At 33.2% G+C, this 27740-nt stretch overlaps 2 protein-coding genes across 2 annotated transcripts; both read left to right on the forward strand.

Annotated features, from left to right (window-relative positions):
• The first annotated feature begins 5504 nt into the window (after window positions 1-5504).
• On the forward strand, window positions 5505-10599 carry LOC117342781. Its single transcript, XM_033905039.1, has 3 exons — window positions 5505-5718; window positions 7337-7400; window positions 8217-10599. Exons 2-3 carry the CDS (start codon window positions 7346-7348, stop codon window positions 9683-9685), a joined length of 1524 nt encoding a protein of 507 aa, XP_033760930.1. The 5' UTR covers window positions 5505-5718; window positions 7337-7345; the 3' UTR covers window positions 9686-10599.
• A 1061-nt stretch (window positions 10600-11660) lies between these two features.
• On the forward strand, window positions 11661-23049 carry LOC117343014. Its single transcript, XM_033905338.1, has 2 exons — window positions 11661-11783; window positions 21371-23049. The coding sequence occupies exons 1-2, from the start codon at window positions 11714-11716 to the stop codon at window positions 22306-22308; spliced, it is 1008 nt and encodes a 335-aa protein (XP_033761229.1). The 5' UTR covers window positions 11661-11713; the 3' UTR covers window positions 22309-23049.
• Window positions 23050-27740: the final 4691 nt, after the last annotated feature.

The raw sequence follows: 27740 nt of genomic DNA on the forward strand, positions 1-27740 counted from the left end.
CACCCACCAAGTATATCTAGTTCGTGGAAGACACCCACCAAGTATATCTAGTTCATGGACGACACCCACCAAGTATATCTAGTTCGTGGAAGACACCCACCAAGTATATCTAGTTCATGGACGACACCCACCAAGTATATATCGTTCATGGACGACACTCGCCAAGTATATCTAGTTCGTGGACGACACCCACCAAGTATATCTAGTTCATGGACGACACCCACCAAGTATATCTAGTTCATGGACGACACTCACCAAGTATATCTTGTTCATGGACGACACCCACCAAGTATATCTAGTTCGTGGACGACACCCATCAAGTATATCTAGTTCGTGGACGACACCCACCAAGTATATCTAGTTCATGGACGACACCCACCAAGTATATCTAGTTCATGGACGACACCCACCAAGTATATCTAGTTCGTGGACGACACCCATCAAGTATATCTAGTTCGTGGACGACACCCACCAAGTATATCTAGTTCATGGACGACACCCACCAAGTATATCTAGTTCATGGACGACACCCACCAAGTATATCTAGTTCAAATGCAGATGCCGGCGGTGGTACTGGTAACACCAGGATTTCTAACGAACACCAAACACGGTTGATTTCATATTTAAATATATAAAGAAAATAAATCATTTCTGAATCACATCATGATATCGACTATTAATCTTCTTAGAACTGTATTCATCGACCTGTATCTCAATAGAACACCATTGTTGTCAAGTAATTTGTCGGAATCGATGTCGACATACAATGTATGTTATGAAAATAATAATTAAAAAAAACAAAACAACAACAACAACAACAACATTGGAACATGTGAACAACTAAACACCACAGCTTGGGGAAGTAAGATTGTTACTATCAATAAGAGAAAATCCGCATTAGTAAAACTGAAATCATCATGCTTTAATATAAACCTATAACGGCATTTCGGTAAATCAAAGAAGCAAACATTTAAGATAAACTAAGGAGTGTTAAATATCCGTGTGTTTGATATTATTTATTTAGCACTTACAAGTTGTTATAGAATTGTTATGGATTTAAATGAAGCACTTTCCATGTAAATACTAGTGAAGACTTATAAGATTATGTGTTTAAATGATGATACAGCTCGACCTGATCAATCCAGTAGTCCGACCGACGCCTGTCCCATTATTCAAGGACATCGAGGTTTCCCCATAAAATATCCTCACTATATCCATCATTTTCAAACTCCAGCGATGTTTGTGGTGAATGTTGATGGCTACATGATCGAGGCTCGATTGAGTATGATTGTATACTCCTCGGGAGAGTCGCTGACTTTGCCCTAGGGTAGGTTTAGACTCTGGTGACCGTTATGCATGATCTTGTGGTCAAACAGGGTTTATGTGACATGACAAACGAATACCAACGATTGACAACAAACACGTAAGAATGTTCAAGGTAAACAGAATGGCTTACTAGCCGCCATTAATCAGATGTTCCAGTACCCGACCGTTGTTATGGTGATATAAACACAGTAAATATAGTACAGTTACTGTAGATTTGGTAATTTTACTGTTTTTGCATTTCTAATCTTCAAAATCCTTCCCTTCGTGACTTACGTACGAGAGTAACTGCTTTTCTAAAGTATATCGTAACCTACGACAGTGTGTCTCGGGCAAAAATACTGGACATGTAATATGCTTCTTTAGAGTTAATTTATAACAACAAATATCAATAGAAGTTTGGTATTTATATTACACGTGCTACACCTTTTGTGGGCTGATATATAGCTAAGAACGGTGAACCGTCACCATGGCTGCAATTATAAGGTTGTAATGGACACGTGATGGATGACATGACAGTACTATAAATCACACTTCCTGACAGTTTCGTATTTATATATTTACCTGTAAATGTAAATACAACGTTTTTATGTTAAAGATAAGAACAAACTTGAATAGACATTAAAGTTTTTAATTTGTTTTATTTAAAGTAAAATTTACAAACGTATTGTTGCAGTTACCATCAAATTTGATAAGAAATTACAAACAATTACCACAGAAACTGATGTAAATCTGTCACCATGCTTATAAAGTCTCGTGTTCGTTAATTAAAACGTTTGTACAATGGACACCAAATGAATGGTAGCTTCAAGTATTAATTCTATGACAGGTATAGTGTATACACATACATTATCCATTTGGTTCGTCTTTCTAGGTCTATCAATGGATGCAATGAATCTGCTATGTAGAAATCTGTAAGGAACATCAAAATGAGCCTGAACAAATATCAAAATGTATAGGGAGAGGTGCACTCGATTTAATCAATTTAGTAATGTATTAAATTCTCTTTTGAAAAATATGATGTACAGAGAAAACATATTCTACCACACTAAGTGGGTGTTATTAAACTATCAAGGCATGAAATAATCATTACATCTGTTGAATAACATCCAGTTTATACCACACGTGGAATAAACTCTGAATGCGTTTTGATTGGTCGACACGGTGATCTTTGACCGGGACTATTTTTTAATCACGTGGTTCAATGCAATTTGATTTGCTAACACTTGAAGGCCGCTTCACGATGTCCTGAAAATGATAACGCAAAAGAAGTAGTTTGCAGTTGTTTTGTTATATTCTTGAAAATATATATATATTTATCAATTTATTGCTTTGAAAGAATAAACCTACTTATTATTTTGTTATGATTTGTAATAAATTGTAATATTTTCATACATTTCCGAATTTGTCAGTTTTGCATATTAATTAGCGGCATTTCCAATTAGGTCATATCCTTACACCACACCTGATATTGTTAAAAGAACACACGTTGACACAAAAAAGGTCAATTCATCCTCAAAATTGTTTTTCTATTGTGGTAGAAACAGGTCACACGAACTCGTGGTTGTTGTATATGGTATTTCTTTCACTCTCGTTAGTTATTTTTTTTCAAAAATTACCAAAAAACTCGCTAAAACTCGTCTTTTTGAAACTTTTGAAGAACTAACGAGAGTGAAAGAAATACCATATACAACAACCACGAGTTTGTGTAACCTCTATTTACACAACTTTCCACGTATACCAGTGTATCAATCAGGTGGACAGATTATAAGACTTTTTTTAAACCAAAACTTTTATGAACTTGGAAACAAAAATAGGGAATTGAGACTTAATAACGAAACCGTTATTTTATCTCAAAATCGGTATGTATCCAATGTTCTATGTAATGGAAATTACTTAGAGCACATTATGAATAGTATCATTCCAATATACAACAACGACACAAGCAGCGTGTTAACGAACCCAGGAGTTAAGGTTAAGGTCGATCAAACTAGGGAAAGTATGAACAAAATAAAGATCATTGACAAAATAGTAATGTCATAAAAGACAAAGAGTATCGCTATTATAACGGCGTGATACGTCCCCCAGTGTCCCTGTTAGTACAGGATGGATAACGCTAAACTGTGCCATAACATCAAGGAAATTATGTCACCCTGGAAAGGGATATTTGATGTGAGAAAAACGTCCCTTAATCAAATTTTAACATGACAATACGATTTAATCTTTTGTCTGAAGCTGAACACGCGCTGCTTTAACCAGACTATGTACTTGGTACTAATAAACGGGAGATAATGGGGTAGAAAATCATGCTTTAAAATGACGAATAAAGATAAAAAAAAAAAAACACACAAAAAAAGCACAGAAAGATGATGGGGGTAAACCTCAAGGAGAAGCTATCTGCTGTCTAATTGCACGTTCAGAAAAAATAAATAGTTTGTTATTAAATAGAAATATACCAACAACTTAAACAAGTAGCGGCAATATCTCTCAGGGTTTGAGACTTGTTCAGTGTGGCGGCCATACTGTTCTGGATTTGACAGGAGCCATGACGGGCACTTCGTGTGATGACAGAAGAAATAACTACAATTGTAGTACTAATGTAGAAAAGCTTACCTGTTTGACTACTTAGTTCCAGTTGCGGCTACCTCTGCTGTTCACTGTTCTGTATCTCATAATCTCCAACACGAAGTCTTTCGTTACATATTCTGTTTCTGTTGGTCTTTGTGAATGTTCTTTCTTCAGTTCGTGTCCGAATGGGGTTTTCGTATTCATTCATATACTGAAATTTATGTCTTTTCGACCTACTCCAATCACAAGGAAATGCAATTACTTTTGTACTGGACCAAAGATTTAGAAAGTTCCATAACAAATAAGAGAATTCCTTATTTAAAAATGTCTTATAGAAACGCATTACAGAAGTTAAGAACATTACCTTAAATAGTTCTTATCAAATGTCAATAATGCTAACCAAGCATTGATGTTGGAGACATCATACAACTTTGTCGTCCTTCTAGGACTCGTCAGTGATGCTAGGGACATCATACAGCTGTGTTGTCCTGTGACTCATCAGTGATACTAGGGCCATCATACAGCTGTGTTGTCATGTGACTCGTGAGTGATGCTAGGGACATCATACAGCGGTGTTGTCCTATGACTCGTTAGTGATGCTAGGGACATCATACAGCTGTGTTGTCCTGTGACTCGTCAGTGATGCTAGGGACATCATACAGCTGTGTTGTCCTGTGACTCGTCAGTGATGCTAGGGACATCATACAGCTGTGTTGTCCTGTGACTCGTCAGTGATGCTAGGGACATCATACATCTGTGTTGTCCTGTGACTCTTTTGTGATGCTAGGGACATCATACAGCTGTGTTGTCCTGTTACTAGTTAGTGATGCTAGGGACATCATACATCTGTGTTGTCCTGTGACTCGTTTGTGATGCTAGGGACATCATACAGCTGTGTTGTCCTGTGACTCGTTTGTGATGCTAGGGACATCATACAGCTGTGTTGTCATGTTACTAGTTAGTGATGCTAGGGACATCATACATCTGTGTTGTCCTGTGACTCGTTTGTGATGCTAGGGACATCATACAGCTGTGTTGTCCTGTTACTAGTTAGTGATGCTAGGGACATCATACATCTGTGTTGTCCTGTGACTCGTTTGTGATGCTAGGGACATCATACAGCTGTGTTGTCCTGTGACTCGTTTGTGATGCTAGGGACATCATACATCTGTGTTGTCCTGTTACTAAACAAAAAAGAAGTTACAAGTGTTGACATTCAGAAAGGATGACGGGTAAATCAAAATATATCTGAATAAATATAAAGATACAGCAGGAAAGGTGCAATGGCTCAATTCACCTTGTAATGTATCACGGTAAAATAGGGATTTGTTTACATCGGTTTTAATTACCATTGCATTAGAAATATTCGTTTACATGTGGCATTATCTGTTTTTGTGCACCTTGTTTCATGATCGCCGTAACTACACCAATCGTCCGACACTTGATTACCATTGATAGACACGAGATACACCTGACCAACGTGTCCGTCAGAAGATAATGGTCGACAGTTAAGGTTGATACATACAGTGTCAGATATCACCCATTGGTGAATATCATGATTGACGTGTCATAGCGGCCAGGCACATCTTACTGACGTCAGTAGGTTAGGTGTTTTATCAACTGACCAATGATCACTGGTCATCGAGGTTTCCGAAATTAGATTTTTTTACGTCAGCCGACATCAATAAGGAATAATGTAACCAATGATGGATCTTAATTTTCCTCTTTTCTTGGTATAAAGGCAGGTGAGAGTCTGTTATGGGCACAGACGATTGAAAGTTTATCGACCAAGCAACATTTGTTTTAAGATAGTTGGATATAGCCTTGGTAAGTTGATTTTATATGATATTTACATTTCATTTATGGTCAAATGTTATTCTTGGGCGACTCTTCTTTCAAGTTAGGGAGCAAACGCATAGAACTATAGCCGGGAAACCTGGGAAATTTAGTTTGATATAACCGATTCTAATAACATAATTTATTACTATTCCCATATTATTTGTACGATAACCGCTGTTTAGTATGATTTGTTGTCTTATCTTCGACTTTTCCTCGGGCTAAATTAATTATTTCCTCAGTCATGTCTAATTTATGGACATGTTTACATCTCAAGGGTAAATCTTCACGCTGAAATATAATTAAAAAAAGACATTGCGAGTGTTGAGGGTTAATTGGTGGAAATGTTAGCTAATAACATACAAAGTTAAAGAGGGTGTTGAGTGCAGATCCCAGCCCTAATCCACCTTTTATGGTTTCAGGTTGAGACACTAGCCATGTATGCTCATATCTTTTTAAGTTTTCATGTCTTTCAATCCAATATATGAATGGTAATGTGATCTAAATCAGTACAAAATGACACCACAGCGGAACTTTACGGTCTATTGTCACGTTTGTATTGTAATTTCTATATCACCTATGGTAATGGTGTATATACAGGCTGTTGCGAGTTGTACAGTCATAAATCTTTCAACGAGTACTATTTTTTTGTCAAAATTCATTAAGATATTGAGTATAATAAAGTTATATTGTATTGTATGGATATTGAAAACGCACAAAATCTATTCCATTCGGGTTAGGCCTTATATAATAGCCCCAAACTGAAAGTTATATAACAACAAAATGTTTGCGTGGTAATTGTTTTTGTTCTCTCGGGGTAATAATGAAACTGGACTACACTTTCTATCAAATTTTACTACGTATGATATATTCTCTTACCTCGTCACTACCATGACTAGACAGTCAAACAAATTTCCTCCGAGACCTATATCCTTTGATTGACATCCAGGGTCGGTATCAATCTTGGAGTAGCGATTACTCTCTTGCATGTCTGGAGAGTTTTGGTTTAATATCCTATAATAAGGTGATAATACACCCACAGCCAAATACAATATCGATTTTTAAGACACATGGCAATGACATGAGCTCATGTAATGATGTTTTCTATATCCTTCCAACACTTTATCAATTTCCGAAATTTATTTCCAAAATTCGCTTGTCCTTCAACTAAAGCCTGGCCAGGGTCTTGGATGACGGACTAATTTTAGATTTATTTTTTTTGCATAGACACTCTCATTTTATGACCTTAAAAATTCGCTTATCCTTCAACTAAAGCCTGGCCAGGGTCTTGGATGACGGACCAATTTCAGATTTATTTTTTTGCATAGACTCTCTTTTTTTATGACCTTATCTTTGATTAGCAAGTCGAAACTTTTGACAACTTAAGCCCTTAATCTATGACCAGGTCCCAAGATGTGATTAATTATGACTGATTATGACGGATGCACATTTTCTTCGTAAACAATGGTAATTTAACAGAACAACTATTCTTGATTTAAACTGCATTTGCTTTTCCTGGCTTTGACAAAAAACATTAGTTTGAAATAAAACTAAAAATCTGATTTTCAAAATATCCAATCTCACTATATTTTCCCGTTTGCTCTTTCAGATATACACCATGAACAAAATGATGTCAGCCATTCGATCGTTGTTTATACTCTTCATGGTACAATGTAAGTATTCATTTTCATTTTTATTTTTGCATAAATTGCTAAGTTCATAAAGCTCTTTCCAGTCATAGTCATATTTTATATCAAGTGTACCGGTATTTACAATCACCATACACTCCATCGTGTGTACTACAGATCTGTATTGACTGTAGAGTCTCTGTATCACACTCTATGTAAAAAAACATGTTTGAAACTATTGATGGTCATTGTAAATACTCCATCACAAGTTGTATATAATCTCGCGTTAATTCGATAGAACGTCGGGTAACTTTTTTTAAAAAATATTCAATGTGTATTTTACAAACATTCAACTATGCTTTTACATTTTTATATGTTTTCAAAACAAACGGTCTGAAGTATTTTTCGTTAACAGTATAATGTGACTAATGGTTGTAGTACAGAAAGTAATACAAGGCAGGCTATTTTCGTTTGGGTTTACATGGTGAATTAATGTTATACAGTGGCCACACTGTACATATAGAACGTCACTCATGTGTCACTCACGACATTATGTATGGCACGCTTGTCAGACGAATATTCGTTCATGAGACAATACCACTATAAATATATTGTATGTTTTAATATGAGTTAACACAGGTCAGACTATGACCCTACAACAGGTATGTTGTATATTATAATATGGCCAAGAACATGTCAGGCATTGACGCTACCACCGGTGTGTTGTATGTTATGATAAGGCTTGCCACATGTCGGACGGTATGTTGTATGTTATGATAAGGCTTGACGCATGTCGGACACTACACACGGTATGTTGTATGTTATGAACAGCTAAACATATCTCATCTTAATGTTTTGTAGGTATCTACGCAGCTGTACTACAAGACGGCGTTTCACCAAGGAAACAGAGGAGACTGTTGAAAAAGGCAATGCGTCAAATCGCCAGGGATCCGCTCTTGTCCCCTGGACTTCCTGTCTCAGAATTTGCACCGATCCCAGGACAGCTGATGAATCCTGGGATAGTTGATCCACTTTTAATGCAAAGTCCCCTTGACTCATTGCTAACTGAACACCAAGGACTTTTATCAATGGGGATCGGACCTCAACGTCCACGCATGGACACTATGACAAGGGACCTCATCAACCACAACAAAGCTATTGGTACAAGAGAGTCATTGCGACAGAATAGACAAATAAAAAAGGGACTGCGGAAGGCCCGAAAACAATTTAGACAAGAAAAAAGGGCAAGAAAGCAGATAAGGAAACAACAAAGACTCATGCGGAAAGCTGCTAAACAAGTAAATATCATTGGAGGTCCACACGACGTCATGGGCGGGACACATGATGTTATGGGTGGGTTACATGGTGTCATGGGCGGGACACATGGTGTCATGGGCGGGTTACATGATGTCATGGGCGGGTCACATGGTGTCATGGGCGGGAGACATGATGTCATGGGTGGGTTACATGATGTCATGGGAGGGACACATGGTGTCATGGGCGGGTTACATGATGTCATGGGCGGGACACATGATGTCATGGGTTTACCACATGGCATTAATGGATTATCAGCCCCAATCTCGCCTCTTCATCCGGATCATCATGTTGCAGAAGATCTTCTTCTAAATGGTGGATTAAATATCAACAAAAAGATTGCCAAGCAGGATAGAAAGGCAATAAAGCAGATTAAAAGACAACAAAAAATTATCAAAAAGATTGCTAAACAAGCCAAACTTGTTGATAGAGCTATGGATTTAATTCCTGTACCGGAACCTGTGGGTCCTCTAACCGACTCGATTTTAATTAGCGATGCCTTAAATATTAACAACAAAATCGCCAAGAAGGAGAAAAAGAGAATAAGGCAGATTAAAAAACAACAAAAGATTATGAAAAAAGTTGTTAACCAAGCCGGACTTATCAATCAAGCCTTGGATACAATTCCTTTACCAGAACCTCACGTACCACTTCAACCCGATCACCATCTTACTGACAAGATTTTGATTAACGATGCATTGAATAATAACAAACATTTAGCACAAAACATTTTAATCAATGATGCTATCAATAGAAATCAACATATTGCAGAGAAAATTTTAGTAAACGATGCTTTGAATAAAGGCAGTTTGTTAGGAGTAGGGGGTATACATGATCATCATCTACATGGTGGTGATGCCATAGTAACGCTTATAGACGCTGATCACCCACCGCCTCATCATCCTCATCATCAGCCTCATCATCCGCCACCCGCCCCGCCAAAACAAAACCCTATAAAGTCTCTTGTGAAAGGCGTGATATTAGGTGGTCTTGGCGCTATGTTGTTAGGGAAGTAACAGGTTGATATATAATTATTCTTCTCTCAAAAGATTTATAAGCAGATTTCATATTAGCATACATTGTTATGTTTTAATTTATTTCTGTTGCTTGTCAATTCATGTTGTTTGTAAACCATATACTTATATGCAAAATGATAGATTATTTATATATTCTGATACACTACTTAATTTCTGATTTTATACATGTTATAATGTGACGTCATGAAATATGATGAGGTCATTAATTCTAGGTTATATTGTTATAATGTGATATACCCACAATTTACCAAATTATTTATATATATATCCTTAAAAATGTATTTTGTATTTTGCTTACCTTGATTCCCTTTAAAATCACAAAAGATAGCATATTGTCACTAAATATATCTGGATGCAACGATAGGAAATTTAAAATACTTTAAAGGAATCTAGCGAATGAAAATCCGCAGATTTTATTTATCATTAAAGTAAAATAAGCTAATATTTACTATTGCTAAAATGTTTTTGAAATACGTGCTACATTAGCTTAGTACTGGCTAAAATATATTGCTTTCAACCCAATCAACTTTTCAATTTATAACTACGTTATAGTTTAGAGATTAATCTTTATTGAATAGCATGTTTTCTTTGCTGTTGAATAGCCTCCTACATATGATATTTGTGAATGTAATTTCCCCGTGGGAACAAAATCAAATGAAGAAATGATGGGAGGCAGACATTTATCTTATGTGCAACGACTTGTGCTTTAAGCCATCCTTTGGTTTTGAGAATAAGTACTTTTTGACTTAAAGTCCAAATGGATTTAATTGTGTAATTGCTATTTTGCAATAAAGTGTAAATGGATTTATTTGTGTAATTGCTAATTTGCAATAAATTGTAAATGGATTTATTTGTGTAATTGCTAATTTGCAATAAAGTGTAAATTGATTTAATTATGTACATGTAATTGCTATTTTGTAATAAAGTGTATGTTGGAAATGAAAAGCCGTTTTATTATTGACATGTATGTTTAGAAAACAATAGATGGATTGGACTAGAATTTTTGGAAGAGCAAACTTCTTCTGTAATATTGTATTGTATATCAATGTCAAATCCAGATAATGTATGTCGTGTTCTCAAAATGAGAAACGAGGTTATGGTAACTAAGCCACCAGGAACATCAACAAAAAACTATAGCAATTTGAAGAAACGGGAAATAAAATATGATAGCACTATCTAGATAAACTTCCGAGACTTTCTCAATGCTGACGTCACAATCGACACTCTATCATCACGTAACGCTACAGAATATGTAATATGGCGACTTTGTTGCGTGGAGGGAGTAATGCGATACTTGTTTATACAAATAGGGATGGTCATGGTATTGGGATTACGGGCGAATAGAATGGCAGTGGTGTCAAATTAATACAAATTGAAACTGATTGGCTAAAAATTATTCGAAACAAATTTATGCTAAATATATACCATTTGAATACATTTTCACTTTCCTCATTATTTAAGAATTGTGAAATTACTTCAACCATGACAAGCATACAAACAGTAATATGGTTGATGTGATATGTTCGCTGCAAAACAAACATTTACATATCTCCTTATTTTCGACGGAAATAACATAACCTAATTTATAACCGTATAGCATTGCGTAAATGTGTGGGAATACTGTAGTGTTGGTTAACTTGATGTAGGAAAAGTTTACGTAGTCCTATACCAATCTGTACATGTCTACACTAACGATGGCAATATGTTGACTATAAAAAATATGAATTAGGAAAATAAATTTTATTGAACATTTCATATTTAAAGCAGTCTTAGTTCCTAATAAAGTAGCAAACATAAACAAAATACACAATACTTAACAGTTGAAAATTCATTGTGCCGTGAAAACCAACGATGATAGATTCACGAAACGGTGACGCTATTGTGACGGTATTGAGATGGAAGATAGATACGTTTATAAGGGTTACGTCCACATTATTTCCCCAAATTCTTTTTATCTTGTATTTAGTTTTCTGAACATATGGAGGGATAAGTTCGGAGGAGTTCACGATGTGTTTTCTCACTAAGAGATGTCCACTATTGGTGTTTTTTGCAGCGCTATGCTGTCTACAGCTTACAGGTAAGTAATGAGTGTTTTAGTTAATACCAATTATGAAAACAATTAACCTTTTTATTGCAAAATATCAATTTCAATGAATTAATTGCTTTATGGGTTAGGCGAGCCTCTTCTTCGTTATTCAACGTTTAAGATCGCTTCTAATTTTCTAGAAACAGCTGTATGTACATATCTATCAATAGATTATCATTCGGTATGTACATATCTATCAATAGATTATCATTCGGTATATACACTATCTATCAATAGATTATAATTCTGTATATACACTATCTATCAATTATCATTCGGTATATACACTATCTATCAATTATCATTCGGTATATACACTATCTATCAATTATCATTCGGTATATACACTATCTATCAATAGATTATCATTCGGTATATACACTATCTATCAATAGATTATAATTCTGTATATACACTATCTATCAATTATCATTCGGTATATACACTATCTATCAATTATCATTCGGTATATACACTATCTATCAATTATCATTCGGTATATACACTATCTATCAATAGATTATCATTCGGTATATACACTATCTATCAATAGATTATCATTCGGTATATACACTATCTATCCATTATCATTCGGTATATACACTATCTAGCAATAGATTATCGTTCGGTATATACACTATCTATCAATAGATTATCATTCGATATATACACTATCTATCAATAGATTATCATTCGGTATATACACTATCTATCTATTATCATTCGGTATATACACTATCTATCAATTATCATTCGGTATATACACTATCTATCAATTACCATTCGGTATAAACACTATCTATCAATTATCATTCGGTATGTACACTATCTATCAATTATCATTCGGTATATACACTATCTATCAATTATCATTCGGTATATACACTATCTATCCATTATCATTCGGTATATACACTATCAATCAATTATCAATCGGTATATACACTATCTATCAATAGATTATCATTCGGTTTATACACTATCTATCAATTATCATTCGGTATATACACTATCTATCCATTATCATGCGGTATATACACTATCTATCTATAGATTATCATTCGGTATATACACTATCTATCAATAGATTATCATTCGGTATATACACTATCTATCAATAGATTATCATTCGGTATATACACTATCGATCAATTATCATTCGGTATATACACTATCTATCAATATATTATCATTAGGTATATACACTATCTATCAATAGATTATCATTCGGTATATACACTATCTATCAATTATCATTCGGTATATACACTATCTATCAATTATCATTCGGTATATACACTATCTATCAATATATTATCATTCGGTATATACACTATCTATCAATAGATTATCATTCGGTATATACACTATCTATCAATAGATTATCATTCGGTATATACACTATCTATCAATAGATTATCATTCGGTATATACACTATCTATCAATTATCATTCGGTATATACACTATCTATCCATTATCATTCGGTATATACACTATCTATCCATTATCATTCGGTATATACACTATCTATCCATTATCATTCGGTATATACACTATTATCAATAGATTATCATTCGGTATATACACTATCTATCAATATATTATCATTCGGTATCTACACTATCTATCAATAGATTATCATTCGGTATATACACTATCTATCAATTATCATTCGGTATATACACTATCTATCAATTATCATTCGGTATATACACTATCTATCAAAAGATTCTCATTCGGTATATACACTATCTATCAATTATCATTCGGTATATACACTATCTATCAATTATCATTCGGTATATACACTATCTATCAATTATCATTCGGTATATATACTATCTATCAATTATCATTCGGTATATACACTATCTATCAATTATCATTTGGTATATAAACTATCTATATATTATCATTCGGTATATACACTATCTATCAATAGATTATCATTCGGTATATACACTATCTATAGATTATCATTCGGTATATACACTATCTATCCATTATCATTCGGTATATACACTATCTATCAATTATCATTCGGTTTATACACTATCTATCCATTATCATTCGGTATATACACTATCAATCAATTATCATTCGGTATATACACTATCAATAGATTATCATTCGGTATATACACTATCAATCAATTATCATTCGGTATATACACTATCAATAGATTATCATGCGGTATATACACTATCTATCAATAGATTATCATTCGGTATATACACTATCTATCAATAGATTATCATTCGGTATATACACTATCTATCAATAGATTATCATTCGGTATATACACTATCTATCAATTATCATTCGGTATATACACTATCTATCAATTATCATTCGATATATATACTATCTATCAATAAATTATCATTCGGTATATACACTATCTATCAATAGATTATCATTCGGTATATACACTATCTATCAATTATCATTCGGTATATACACTATCTATCAATAGATTATCATTCGGTATATACACTATCTATCAATAGATTATCATTCGGTATATACACTATCTATCAATTATCATTCGGTATATACACTATCTATCAATTATCATTCGATATATATACTATCTATCAATAAATTATCATTCGGTATATACACTATCTATCAATAGATTATCATTCGGTATATACACTATCTATCAATTATCATTCGGTATATACACTATCTATCAATTATCATTCGGTATATACACTATCTATCAATAGATTATCATTCGGTATATACACTATCTATCAATAGATTATCATTCGGTATATACACTATCTATCAATAGATTATCATTCGGTATATACACTATCTATCAATTATCATTCGGTATATACACTATCTATCAATAGATTATCATTCGGTATATACACTATCAATTATCATTCGGTATATACACTATCTATAAATTATCATTCGGTATATATACTATCTATCAATTATCATTCGGTATATACACTATCTATCAATTATCATTCGGTATATACACTATCTATCAATTATCATTCGGTATATACACTATCTATCAATAGATTATCATTCGGTATATACACTATCTATCAATAGATTATCATTCGGTATATACACTATCTATCAATAGATTATCATTCGGTATATACACTATCTATCAATAGATTATCATTCGGTATATACACTATCTATCAATTATCATTCGGTATATACACTATCTATCAATTATCATTCGGTATATATACTATCTATCAATTATCATTCGGTATATACAGTATCTATCAATTATCATTCGGTATATACACTATCTATCAATTATCATTCAGTATATACACTATCTATCAATAGATTATCATTCGGTATATACACTATCTATCAATTATCATTCGGTATATACACTATCTATCCATTATCATGCGGTATATACACTATCTATCAATAGATTATCATTCGGTATATACACTATCTATCAATATATTATCATTAGGTATATACACTATCTATCCATTATCATTCGGTATATACACTATCTATCAATTATCATTCGGTATATACACTATCTATCAATTAGCATTCGGTATATATACTATCTATCAATAGATTATCATTCGGTATATACACTATCTATCAATAGATTATCATTCGGTATATACACTATCTATCAATTATCATTCGGTATATACACTATCTATCAATTATCATTCGGTATATACACTATCTATCAATATATTATCATTCGGTATATACACTATCTATCAATAGATTATCATTCGGTATATACACTATCTATCAATAGATTATCATTCGGTATATACACTATCTATCAATAGATTATCATTCGGTATATACACTATCTATCCATTATCATTCGGTATATACACTATCTATCCATTATCATTCGGTATATACACTATTTATCAATAGATTATCATTCGGTATATACACTATCTATCAATATATTATCATTCGGTATCTACACTATCTATCAATAGATTATCATTCGGTATATACACTATCTATCAATTATCATTCGGTATATACACTATCTATCAATTATCATTCGGTATATACACTATCTATCAAAAGATTATCATTCGGTATATACACTATCTATCAATTATCATTCGGTATATACACTATCTATCAATTATCATTCGGTATATACACTATCTATCAATTATCATTCGGTATATATACTATCTATCAATTATCATTCGGTATATACACTATCTATCAATTATCATTTGGTATATAAACTATCTATATATTATCATTCGGTATATACACTATCTATCAATAGATTATCATTCGGTATATACACTATCTATAGATTATCATTCAGTATATACACTATCTATTAATTATCATTCGGTATATACACTATCTATCAATTATCATTCGGTATATACACTATCTATCAATTATCATTCAGTATATACACTATCAATATATTATCATTCGGTATTACACATCTAAATATTATCATTCGGTATACATATCTACAATAATCATATCATAATATCATTCGGTATATACACTATCTATCAATTATCATTCGGTATATACACTATCATCAATCTATTATCATTCGGATATATAACATCTACAATATATCATTCGGTATATACACACTATCAATCAATTATCATTCGGTATATACACTATCTATCAATTATTCATCGGTATATACACTATCTATCAATTATCATTCGGTATATACACTATCTATCAATAAGATTATCATTCGGTATACACTATCTATCAATTATCATTCGGTATATACACTATCATCAGTTATCATTCGGTATATACCTATCTATCATAATTATCATTCGGTATATACACTATCTATCAAAGATTATCATCGGTATATACACTATCTATCAATTATCATTCGGTATATAACCTATCTATCATTATCATTCGGTATATACACTATCTATCAATTATCATTCGATATATACTATCTATCAATAAATTATCATTCGGTATATACACTATCTATCAATAGATTATCATTCGGTATATACACTATCTATCAATTATCATTCGGTATATACACTATCTATCAATTATCATTCGGTATATACACTATCTATCAATAGATTATCATTCGGTATATACACTATCTATCAATAGATTATCATTCGGTATATACACTATCTATCAATAGATTATCATTCGGTATATACACTATCTATCAATTATCATTCGGTATATACACTATCTATCAATAGATTATCATTCGGTATATACACTATCAATTATCATTCGGTATATACACTATCTATAAATTATCATTCGGTATATATACTATCTATCAATTATCATTCGGTATATACACTATCTATCAATAGATTATCATTCGGTATATACACTATCTATCAATAGATTATCATTCGGTATATACACTATCTATCAATAGATTATCATTCGGTATATACACTATCTATCAATAGATTATCATTCGGTATATACACTATCTATCAATAGATTATCATTCGGTATATACACTATCTATCAATTATCATTCGGTATATACACTATCTATCAATTATCATTCGGTATATATACTATCTATCAATTATCATTCGGTATATACAGTATCTATCAATTATCATTCGGTATATACACTATCTATCAATTATCATTCAGTATATATACTATCTATCAATAGATTATCATTCGGTATATACACTATCTATCAATTATCATTCGGTATATACACTATCTATCCATTATCATGCGGTATATACACTATCTATCAATAGATTATCATTCGGTATATACACTATCTATCAATATATTATCATTAGGTATATACACTATCTATCCATTATCATTCGGTATATACACTATCTATCAATTATCATTCGGTATATACACTATCTATCAATTAGCATTCGGTATATATACTATCTATCAATAGATTATCATTCGGTATATACACTATCTATCAATAGATTATCATTCGGTATATACACTATCTATCAATTATCATTCGGTATATACACTATCTATCAATTATCATTCGGTATATACACTATCTATCAATAGATTATCATTCGGTATATATACTATCTATCAATTATCATTCGGTATATACACTATCTATCAATTATCATTCGGTATATACACTATCTATCAATTATCATTCGGTATATACACTATCTATCCATTATCATGCGGTATATACACTATCTATCAATAGATTATCATTCGGTATATACACTATCTATCAATTATCATTCGGTATATACACTATCTATCAATAGATTATCATTCGGTATATACACTATCTATCAATTATCATTCGGTATATACACTATCTATCAATTATCATTCGGTATATACACTATCTATCAATTATCATTCGGTATATACACTATCTATCAATAGATTATCATTCGGTATATACACTATCTATCAATCATCATTCGGTATATACACTATCTATCAATTATCATTTGGTATATAAACTATCTATATATTATCATTCGGTATATACACTATCTATCAATAGATTATCATTCGGTATATACACTATCTATAGATTATCATTCAGTATATACACTATCTATTAATTATCATTCGGTATATACACTATCTATCAATTATCATTCGGTATATACACTATCTATCAATTATCATTCAGTATATACACTATCTATAGATTATCATTCGGTATATACACTATCTATCAATATATTATCATTCGGTATATACACTATCTATCCATTATCATTCGGTATATACACTATCTATCAATTATCATTCGGTTTATACACTATCTATCCATTATCATTCGGTATATACACTATCAATCAATTATCATTCGGTATATACACTATCAATAGATTATCATTCGGTATATACACTATCAATCAATTATCATTCGGTATATACACTATCTATCAATAGATTATCATTCGGTATATACACTATCTATCAATAGATTATCATTCGGTATATACACTATCTATCAATAGATTATCATTCGGTATATACACTATCTATCAATTATCATTCGGTATATACACTATCTATCAATTATCATTCGATATATATACTATCTATCAATAAATTATCATTCGGTATATACACTATCTATCAATAGATTATCATTCGGTATATACACTATCTATCAATTATCATTCGGTATATACACTATCTATCAATTATCATTCGGTATATACACTATCTATCAATAGATTATCATTCGGTATATACACTATCTATCAATAGATTATCATTCGGTATATACACTATCTATCAATAGATTATCATTCGGTATATACACTATCTATCAATAGATTATCATTCGGTATATACACTATCTATCAATTATCATTCGGTATATACACTATCTATCAATAGATTATCATTCGGTATATACACTATCAATTATCATTCGGTATATACACTATCTATAAATTATCATTCGGTATATATACTATCTATCAATTATCATTCGGTATATACACTATCTATCAATAGATTATCATTCGGTATATACACTATCTATCAATAGATTATCATTCGGTATATACACTATCTATCAATAGATTATCATTCGGTATATACACTATCTATCAATTATCATTCGGTATATACACTATCTATCAATTATCATTCGGTATATATACTATCTATCAATTATCATTCGGTATATACAGTATCTATCAATTATCATTCGGTATATACACTATCTATCAATTATCATTCAGTATATATACTATCTATCAATAGATTATCATTCGGTATATACACTATCTATCAATTATCATTCGGTATATACACTATCTATCCATTATCATGCGGTATATACACTATCTATCAATAGATTATCATTCGGTATATACACTATCTATCAATTATCATTCGGTATATACACTATCTATCAATATATTATCATTAGGTATATACACTATCTATCCATTATCATTCGGTATATACACTATCTATCAATTATCATTCGGTATATACACTATCTATCAATTAGCATTCGGTATATATACTATCTATCAATAGATTATCATTCGGTATATACACTATCTATCAATAGATTATCATTCGGTATATACACTATCTATCAATTATCATTCGGTATATACACTATCTATCAATTATCATTCGGTATATACACTATCTATCAATAGATTATCATTCGGTATACACACTATCTATCAATTATCATTCGGTATATACACTATCTATCAATAGATTATCATTCGGTATATATACTATCTATCAATTATCATTCGGTATATACACTATCTATCAATTATCATTCGGTATATACACTATCTATCAATTATCATTCGGTATATACACTATCTATCCATTATCATGCGGTATATACACTATCTATCAATATATTATCATTCGGTATATACACTATCTATCAATAGATTATCAATCGGTATATACACTATCTATCAATAGATTATCATTAGGTATATACACTATCTATCAATTATCATTCGGTATATACACTATCTATCCATTATCATGCGGTATATACACTATCTATCAATAGATTATCATTCGGTATATACACTATCTATCAATCATCATTCGGTATATACACTATCTATCAATTATCATTCGGTATATACACTATCTATCTATTATCATTAGGTTTATACACTATATATCAATATATTATCAATTGGTATATACACTATCTATCAATTATCATTCGGTATATACACTTTCGAACAATTATCATTTGGTATATACACTATCTAACAATTATCATTTGGTATATACACTATCTATCAATTATCATTCGGTATATACACTATCTATCAATTATCATTAGGTATATACACTATATATCAATATATTATCAATCGGTAGATATACTATCAAGAGATTCATAGTTATAGATGCTATTCATTTGCATAGTTATCAACAATGTCAAGAAAATAAAATTGGTAATGCTATAAAATGAATACATTTTGCCCCTTTTTTTTATCATATAAGTAACCTTTTCTATCGAGTAGAATTCGCTTGTAGATAGGGAAATTGATTCGCTTGTTATATCAGGTAATTAAGTAAAGTGATCTTCACCATTTTCTTTCTTTTTGCGGTATGTTCTATGTGATATTTGTTGAATCTCGTTAGCTACTATTTCAAAGTTACAAAAACCACTCGCTGAAGCTGGTGTTTTTTACTTTTGAAAATTAACTAGCTCGTGTGACAGATATACTACAGTGTCTATACATAACCATTGGTTTGTGTAACCTCTATTTATTTCATACGGGATTGATATTAGGAGTCTAAGCGTTTCGCTATAGTTCACCTCTGATCAAGAAAACGATCAGTGAAAACACGCACCTGTATTTTATGAAATGAGGTTCTGTTCATAACAAAACTTTGCTTATTTACAAATATTACTGAAGACTTAAATCGCCAACACTAAATCTAATGTAAATTTTACTCCGTGTAATCCGACCCCCTCTAAAGATGTTATTAAACGTTAGTAACATTTTTACTGTAATCTGGTAGTTATGGAATACATTTCGATATGTTTCAGACATTATAAATTGGTTTAATGCTATCAATTATATACTGTTGTATATGTTGTAGATACACATAGCCATCGTTCACGAGGTCCCACAGTGGTGGCCAGAAGAGGTTCTGATCGGACAGTAAGAGAACTCTTGACACCAACACAACTGCAGATCATACGATCTAGATGGGCAGCACAAGGCCGAGATCCGTTGTTACTGGAAGCTATGTTCCGCACAAACAGCAGAGAGTTTGTAAGAAATCACCGACGGCAGAGCGGAAGACAGACAAGACCTCTTGATCGACCCCGAGCTCGGGAAGGTGGATTTGTTGATAGAAATGGTCTACGTGAACGGAATACTGGACCAATTGGCCATGAAGGACATGGTCATGGCGGGCATGATCATGGTAGTATCGATCGGAATGTAAACGGAATTGGAAGGAGAGGCAGAGACCGCGGAAGAACGGGCAGAGGCCGAGGCCGAAATGGCATTTCAGAAGGAAGTATACTACCCGATGTCGGCCAAGAAGAAAGAATTCCTACCGAGGAACTACAAGTCTTAACTCGTGGGAGATCGAATGGAGTGGGTAATGAAGGATTAGCACGGAGCGGACGTCGGCAAAGAAGAAACCGTAACAGACTAGGCCAAACAGAAATAGATGCTGTAGGTAGACAAACGGACATAGGCAGGGCACTGAGAGAGAGAATTCCGGCACCGATCAGAGACCAAATCAGTATACGGAATGACGGACACTCACACGGGAATGAACACGGACATGGACACGGACACGACCACGGACTAACTGGTCATCGTGAACTTATTGGTACTAATGTTCACCTAGCCAATCGACAAAGAGGCGGAATAATACAAGACGGGACTCGCCATCGGACAGGTCTGGACAGACTCAGATCTAGAACTAATCCGCCGGTCGTACCGCCAACCAACAACAGACGACGACGGCGACGAAGACTTGCAAATATACTGACAAACGTTGTAGGGACTCTTCTTGGTTGATATGAAAATCAAAGTAGGGGGTCGTCCTATGTCACTTTTATACGTTTTTATAATACATGAAGCACAATTTAACATGCATATTTTGGAAGTTAATGAGTATGTAAACTATATTTGTAGATCTGTATTACCCTCGTAAGCTATGGTATTGAGTATAATGAAAGATGTACTGTAAAAACTTGTTAATCAACACTTATATGCCAATTGACAGAACTGGTTTATGAACGTTTATACAATACAAGCTATCATTGCCCGAATGCAATTGAATCTAAATCACGTGCAACAGAACTGCTGCTATGATATCAAGATACACCAATGCTATTCAGGAATAACAGGACCCATCACTTACGTTTTCTCTGTAATATTCAGGAACAAAATGATATTAACAACCTTTGGAATGTGTCTGCACACAGTGTAAATGAAACTGTTTGAAATGATATACAATATTTTATCACATGCCTACGTCGCCGAGATACCGGTGACGTTTTGACGGGTTGAATTCGTATAGCTTTGTATTGTCCCCCTCAGAGTTATATATTTCTATGACTCGTTGAGATTGACACACCTATGCAGAAGTGGGAGCGCCTATCAGTACCTTACCTGTTAGATTTTATACTCCTATAAGGTAAATACCTGGCATGTTTGTCGAAGATGAAGAAATGTTTGTAATTCTTGAATAGAACTAGAAATCTCATAGTTTCTTATTGCTATATAATCTAATAATAAAAACTTCATCATATGTTTTAATTGTGTTCCGTTTTAAAATGATGATCATGACGACTGGTGCAGACGGACTCTACCAACCTGGCAAATGTTCGGTCGGTAAAAAACTAGGTTCCTAAAAGTCTCGGTTATCACCGATCAAAACAAATGGTGTTTATCGGCAAAGTTTGAAGCTTACAATCTTTTCTTTTAAAAAAACGTGGTTTGATTTTATGTATTCGAACACGTACCTGAAAGCAAATTCCCGGAGAAAAGAGTGAAATAAGTTTATATGATACAGTTATACTACCTTGAAATACCACGGGAGCGAGATCGGAGTTTCTTCATTGTATCATTATCCTACCGGTATCGCCCAAAATGTATCATTATCCTACCGGTATCGCCCAAAATGTATCATTATCCTACCGGTATCGCCCAAAATGTATCATTATCCTACCGGTATCGCCCAAAATGTATCATAATCCTACCGGTATCGCCCAAAATGTATCATTATCCTACCGGTATCGCCCAAAATGTATCATTATCCTACCGGTATCGCCCAAAATGTATCATTATCCTACCGGTATCGCCCAAAATTCAGCGTCATCAGGGCGATTTGTTTTACTTACATGGCGGGCGTCGTCCATGAAGCAGTACGTAACAGTGGTCTTATCATTCTCGCATATTTTTGATTTTTTTTTCTGTATACATCTTCTTTTTTTTTCATATCAAGTTATCTTAGAAATAGCTGCAACGTATACTGCAGAGGTACAGCAAAATAACGACTTATCTTCACGGTATATTCACCGTAAAAATGGCGGTTTTCAACGCAGTAAAAAGAAAAAACCGCTCTGATAGAGCAAAGCAAACGATTGATGATATATATTTTATATCAACACTTGTAATGTTAAAAAAGTGACTATATCAGTTTTAATCAAATTGATATTTTACAACTAGTATCCATCCGATGATTCTGACCCTGTAACACAGTACATAAGACAGATCTACTGGAAACACAGCTGATTTGCCACGACGCAGCAGAAAGGACACTTCTGATATCCATATTTACCGGTACGAGTGAATTAGCCAGTATAAACAGTGATCCTTTTATTCACTGCGTTTTGTATTGATACCAACTTGTTGTTATTCAGAAAGTCAGTATTGTAAAGCTTAAGCTTCGTTTGTTTTAAAGGATGAGGAAATAGAGAGTAGCCTCCCTTCCGCTGTTAACGAGAAACCGTGTCAGAGAATCGGTGATAGCAAATGCAAATAGATAGTTCGATTTACCTTTCGGAAAATACGTGTTTAGCTTTAGAGTTTTAAATGTGATTGTCGACAACAACATACGTGGATAAGATGTCATTTTAGTATGGATATTTCACTATAAATATTAGATGATGTCGACTAAAAATCATTTTGTTTAAGGTAATTTCACCGGGAGATTTATCACATAGGAACACGGTATGGTATACGTGACAATTGAATATTTGAATATTAGGTAACATGATATTTGCGTACTTATTCTCAAACAATGTTCTAATAGTGCGAATTTAAACTTGGCTTGTGGAAAGGATTTTTACACGTGAAGCTCTTTAGAACGAACTCATATGTTCGAGACAAGAAGCAGATTAAATACCTATAAGAATAAGACCAGATAAAATCATACAAACGCCAGTAATGAAGACATGGCCCCAAATAACGTACACTAATTATAAACTATACTGAGAACATACGAAAGGTGGGGTTTCAAAATGGCCAGGGGAGCAAATACGATAGCTTGTATATATTAATTGTAGCCTCTGAAGTCCTCAGAAACAAAAAGTCACCTTGTTGTATACACAAGGAACAGGATATAAAACAAAGCCAGTACCTCATCCTTTGTGTCTCGCCCTGGTGTTCTAACACATATTGGTCATCGGATTCCATTGAGACAGGTTGTTACTATTCTAACGAGTGCCACGATGACATAAATTAAATTGTTGGAGGTAAGTTATGTTTTGAAAATCAGCCATTGCTTGAATCGTCCGTGATATGACCCCACTACCCATCTGGATTTAGTTATGGATCTATCAATGTTAGCCTGTAAGTTGTCATGTTTAGTCCTGGTTTTAGATAAGACGGCATCTTTGTTGTCAAACCACGTGATTCCAAATCTGGCACAACATCCCTAAACCAACAATGACATTGTCATCTCTCTCCAACAAGGAGAGACTATTTATGATGACTTTTGTAATATTCGCATCATTATCGCTTCCATAAACAGGTCCTACAGTGTTCACAGTGGGGGATTCTCTGGAGCTTGTGATCAGAACTTTTTAGGAATAGATACACATGTACCGTCCAGTATGAAAGTCGCTAGATTGCCAAAAAATCTCCGGAGAAAATTTTGTTGTGCTCCAGAATGTTTTCTCTTGTAAGATGTTTACGTTCAGGAAACAAAGGAATACTAGTTATGTCTAATGCTTTTACTAAGGAAATGTTTTCGATATACTGGAAACTGTCCTGTTAAAAAGAGTTGAACACTGTCCATGATATGTCTGTCTTCACTGTAGTGCATCCTCGTAGTTTGGAGTACATATACCAGTGTAAATAGAGAACGAACAATGTGAAAGATGTTCTAGAAACTGTGTTCTTGTCCAACCTATGTATGCTTTACAATCTCCCAGAGAGGATAAACGCAGAGTTAAGGAAGAATTCTGCTTTGACAGCATATGCGATACCCCCAAAAGATCATTGAGGATAGCCTTTGCCTGGTAGCCTTGAAGTAAAAAAAATCTCTTTTTCATCAGTGCGAATTTCAACGTTGGGGTGAAGATTTGTCCCTATGAGATGATGTGAACAAAACTTCAGGACCAAGGACACAACAGTTTGCGGAAAGATGGTCGATTTTTGATTGAAACTCTTCATACATTTGGCATAGGAAGACAAAATTGATCCGCTTTGGATAATAGTAAGATGTTCCACCTAGTATCATAATCTTCACCAACGTTTTGATTTGCATGTTTCTAGCAGATTTCTTTGCTTTATGTTTCTCCTAAAGACCCGCATCTATACATCTACACATCTATCTCTCCTTGTGAGAACGGTACAGTACTAGGTGTTTAAAGTATCCGTCAGACGCGATTTTATAAATAGGATAGACGCGCTTTAATACAGTATATTTCAAATCATGGACTATTTACCTGAAGAAAATGTAAAACGTAATGTCAAAAGAACAATGAGATTAGGGTATACGAGGTATATTAGTGTAAGGTTTGCTAAGTCACTCTCGGTCATGTAATATATCGTATTTAACGTCCTGTTTATGATTAACAGCAATGGTCATTTAAGGACGTGGCCTACACAGGTTGGCATCACTTGTAAGCTTGGGGTTGTTACAAATTAGGAAAGATACATGTGTACATCGAGGCTTGGAGTGTAAAAGGGTGGTCTGTATGTCCAGTGTCGTTCACAAAGTCATTGGAGTGACACAAATTAAAGCCAAAAATCAATACTTTGCACAAATGGTAAAATTTGGATCTTTGGGAAGGGTAAGGATAAGTGATAACGCTCTCTATACACAAATTGTGAATGGACCTAATATGGAAGACATTCAAAGTGTACTTAGCTTATGGTTCAAACTTTTCTATTTCGTTGAAACAAATAATTATTATTTATCTGTTTCGTGACAATCTGCGTGCTTAGTTTAGTAATTTAGTGACGTAATTAGTAAAATAGGCAGGTGCAGCATCGATTAAATTAGGTTAAATATATAGCCAAGGGAACCAACTTTGATGACACAAAGCAATGAATCGGTGTGTATTATCTAAGGATAAAGAATTATTGAGTCCGAACCTTATGGGAAATTAACATTGCTGGAAACCCCACCTTTAGCGATAATTTGTTTACAGAATAAAGCGCTTTCAGCAATCCGCTAAGTTATGATTGCATAAGTTGCGGTACCCCCTGTATATTATAATTACTGCGTGCAATTATATGTAAGTTTAATGTTATTAACGGTATATATATATATAAAGGACAAAAGAACAGTACACAAAGCGACGATTCCGCCTACAATTAATAACAAATTGTCACAATACACATACATTATCGTTCAGACGTCAGGCAGCTGGATCGTGGACAGGTTTTTGGTGCGAATTCTCTGCCTCATTTATATCTACTCTTGCAGTAAGGAAATTAAAACCAGAAAGACTATCAAGTTAAGGTTATATCTAAGGTTTATTACTGTAACATCATTGTTACACTAAGGTTTATTACTGTTACAGTATTGTCAAAACTAAGGTTTATTACTGTAACAGTATTGTTACACCAGGGTTTATTAATGAAACAGTATTGTTACACTAAGGTTTATTACTGTAACAGCATTGTTACACTAAGGTATATTACTGTAACAGTATTGTTACACTAAGGTTTATTACTGTAACAGTATTGTTACACTAAGGTTTATTACTGTAACAGTATTGTTACACTAAGGTTTATTACTGTAACAGTATTGTTACACTGGGTTTATTACTGTAACAGTATTGTTACACTAAGGTTTATTACTGTAACAGTATTGTTACACTAAGGTTTATTACTGTAACAGTATTGTTACACTAAGGTTTATTACTGTAACAGTATTGTTACACTAAGGTTTATTACTGTAACAGAATTGTTACACTAAGGTTTATTACTGTAACAGCATTGTTACACTACGGTTTATTACTGTAACAGTATTGTTACACTAAGGTTTA

This window comes from Pecten maximus, chromosome 14 (genome assembly GCF_902652985.1).
Source record: "Pecten maximus chromosome 14, xPecMax1.1, whole genome shotgun sequence".
Taxonomy (NCBI): Eukaryota; Metazoa; Mollusca; class Bivalvia; order Pectinida; family Pectinidae; genus Pecten; species Pecten maximus.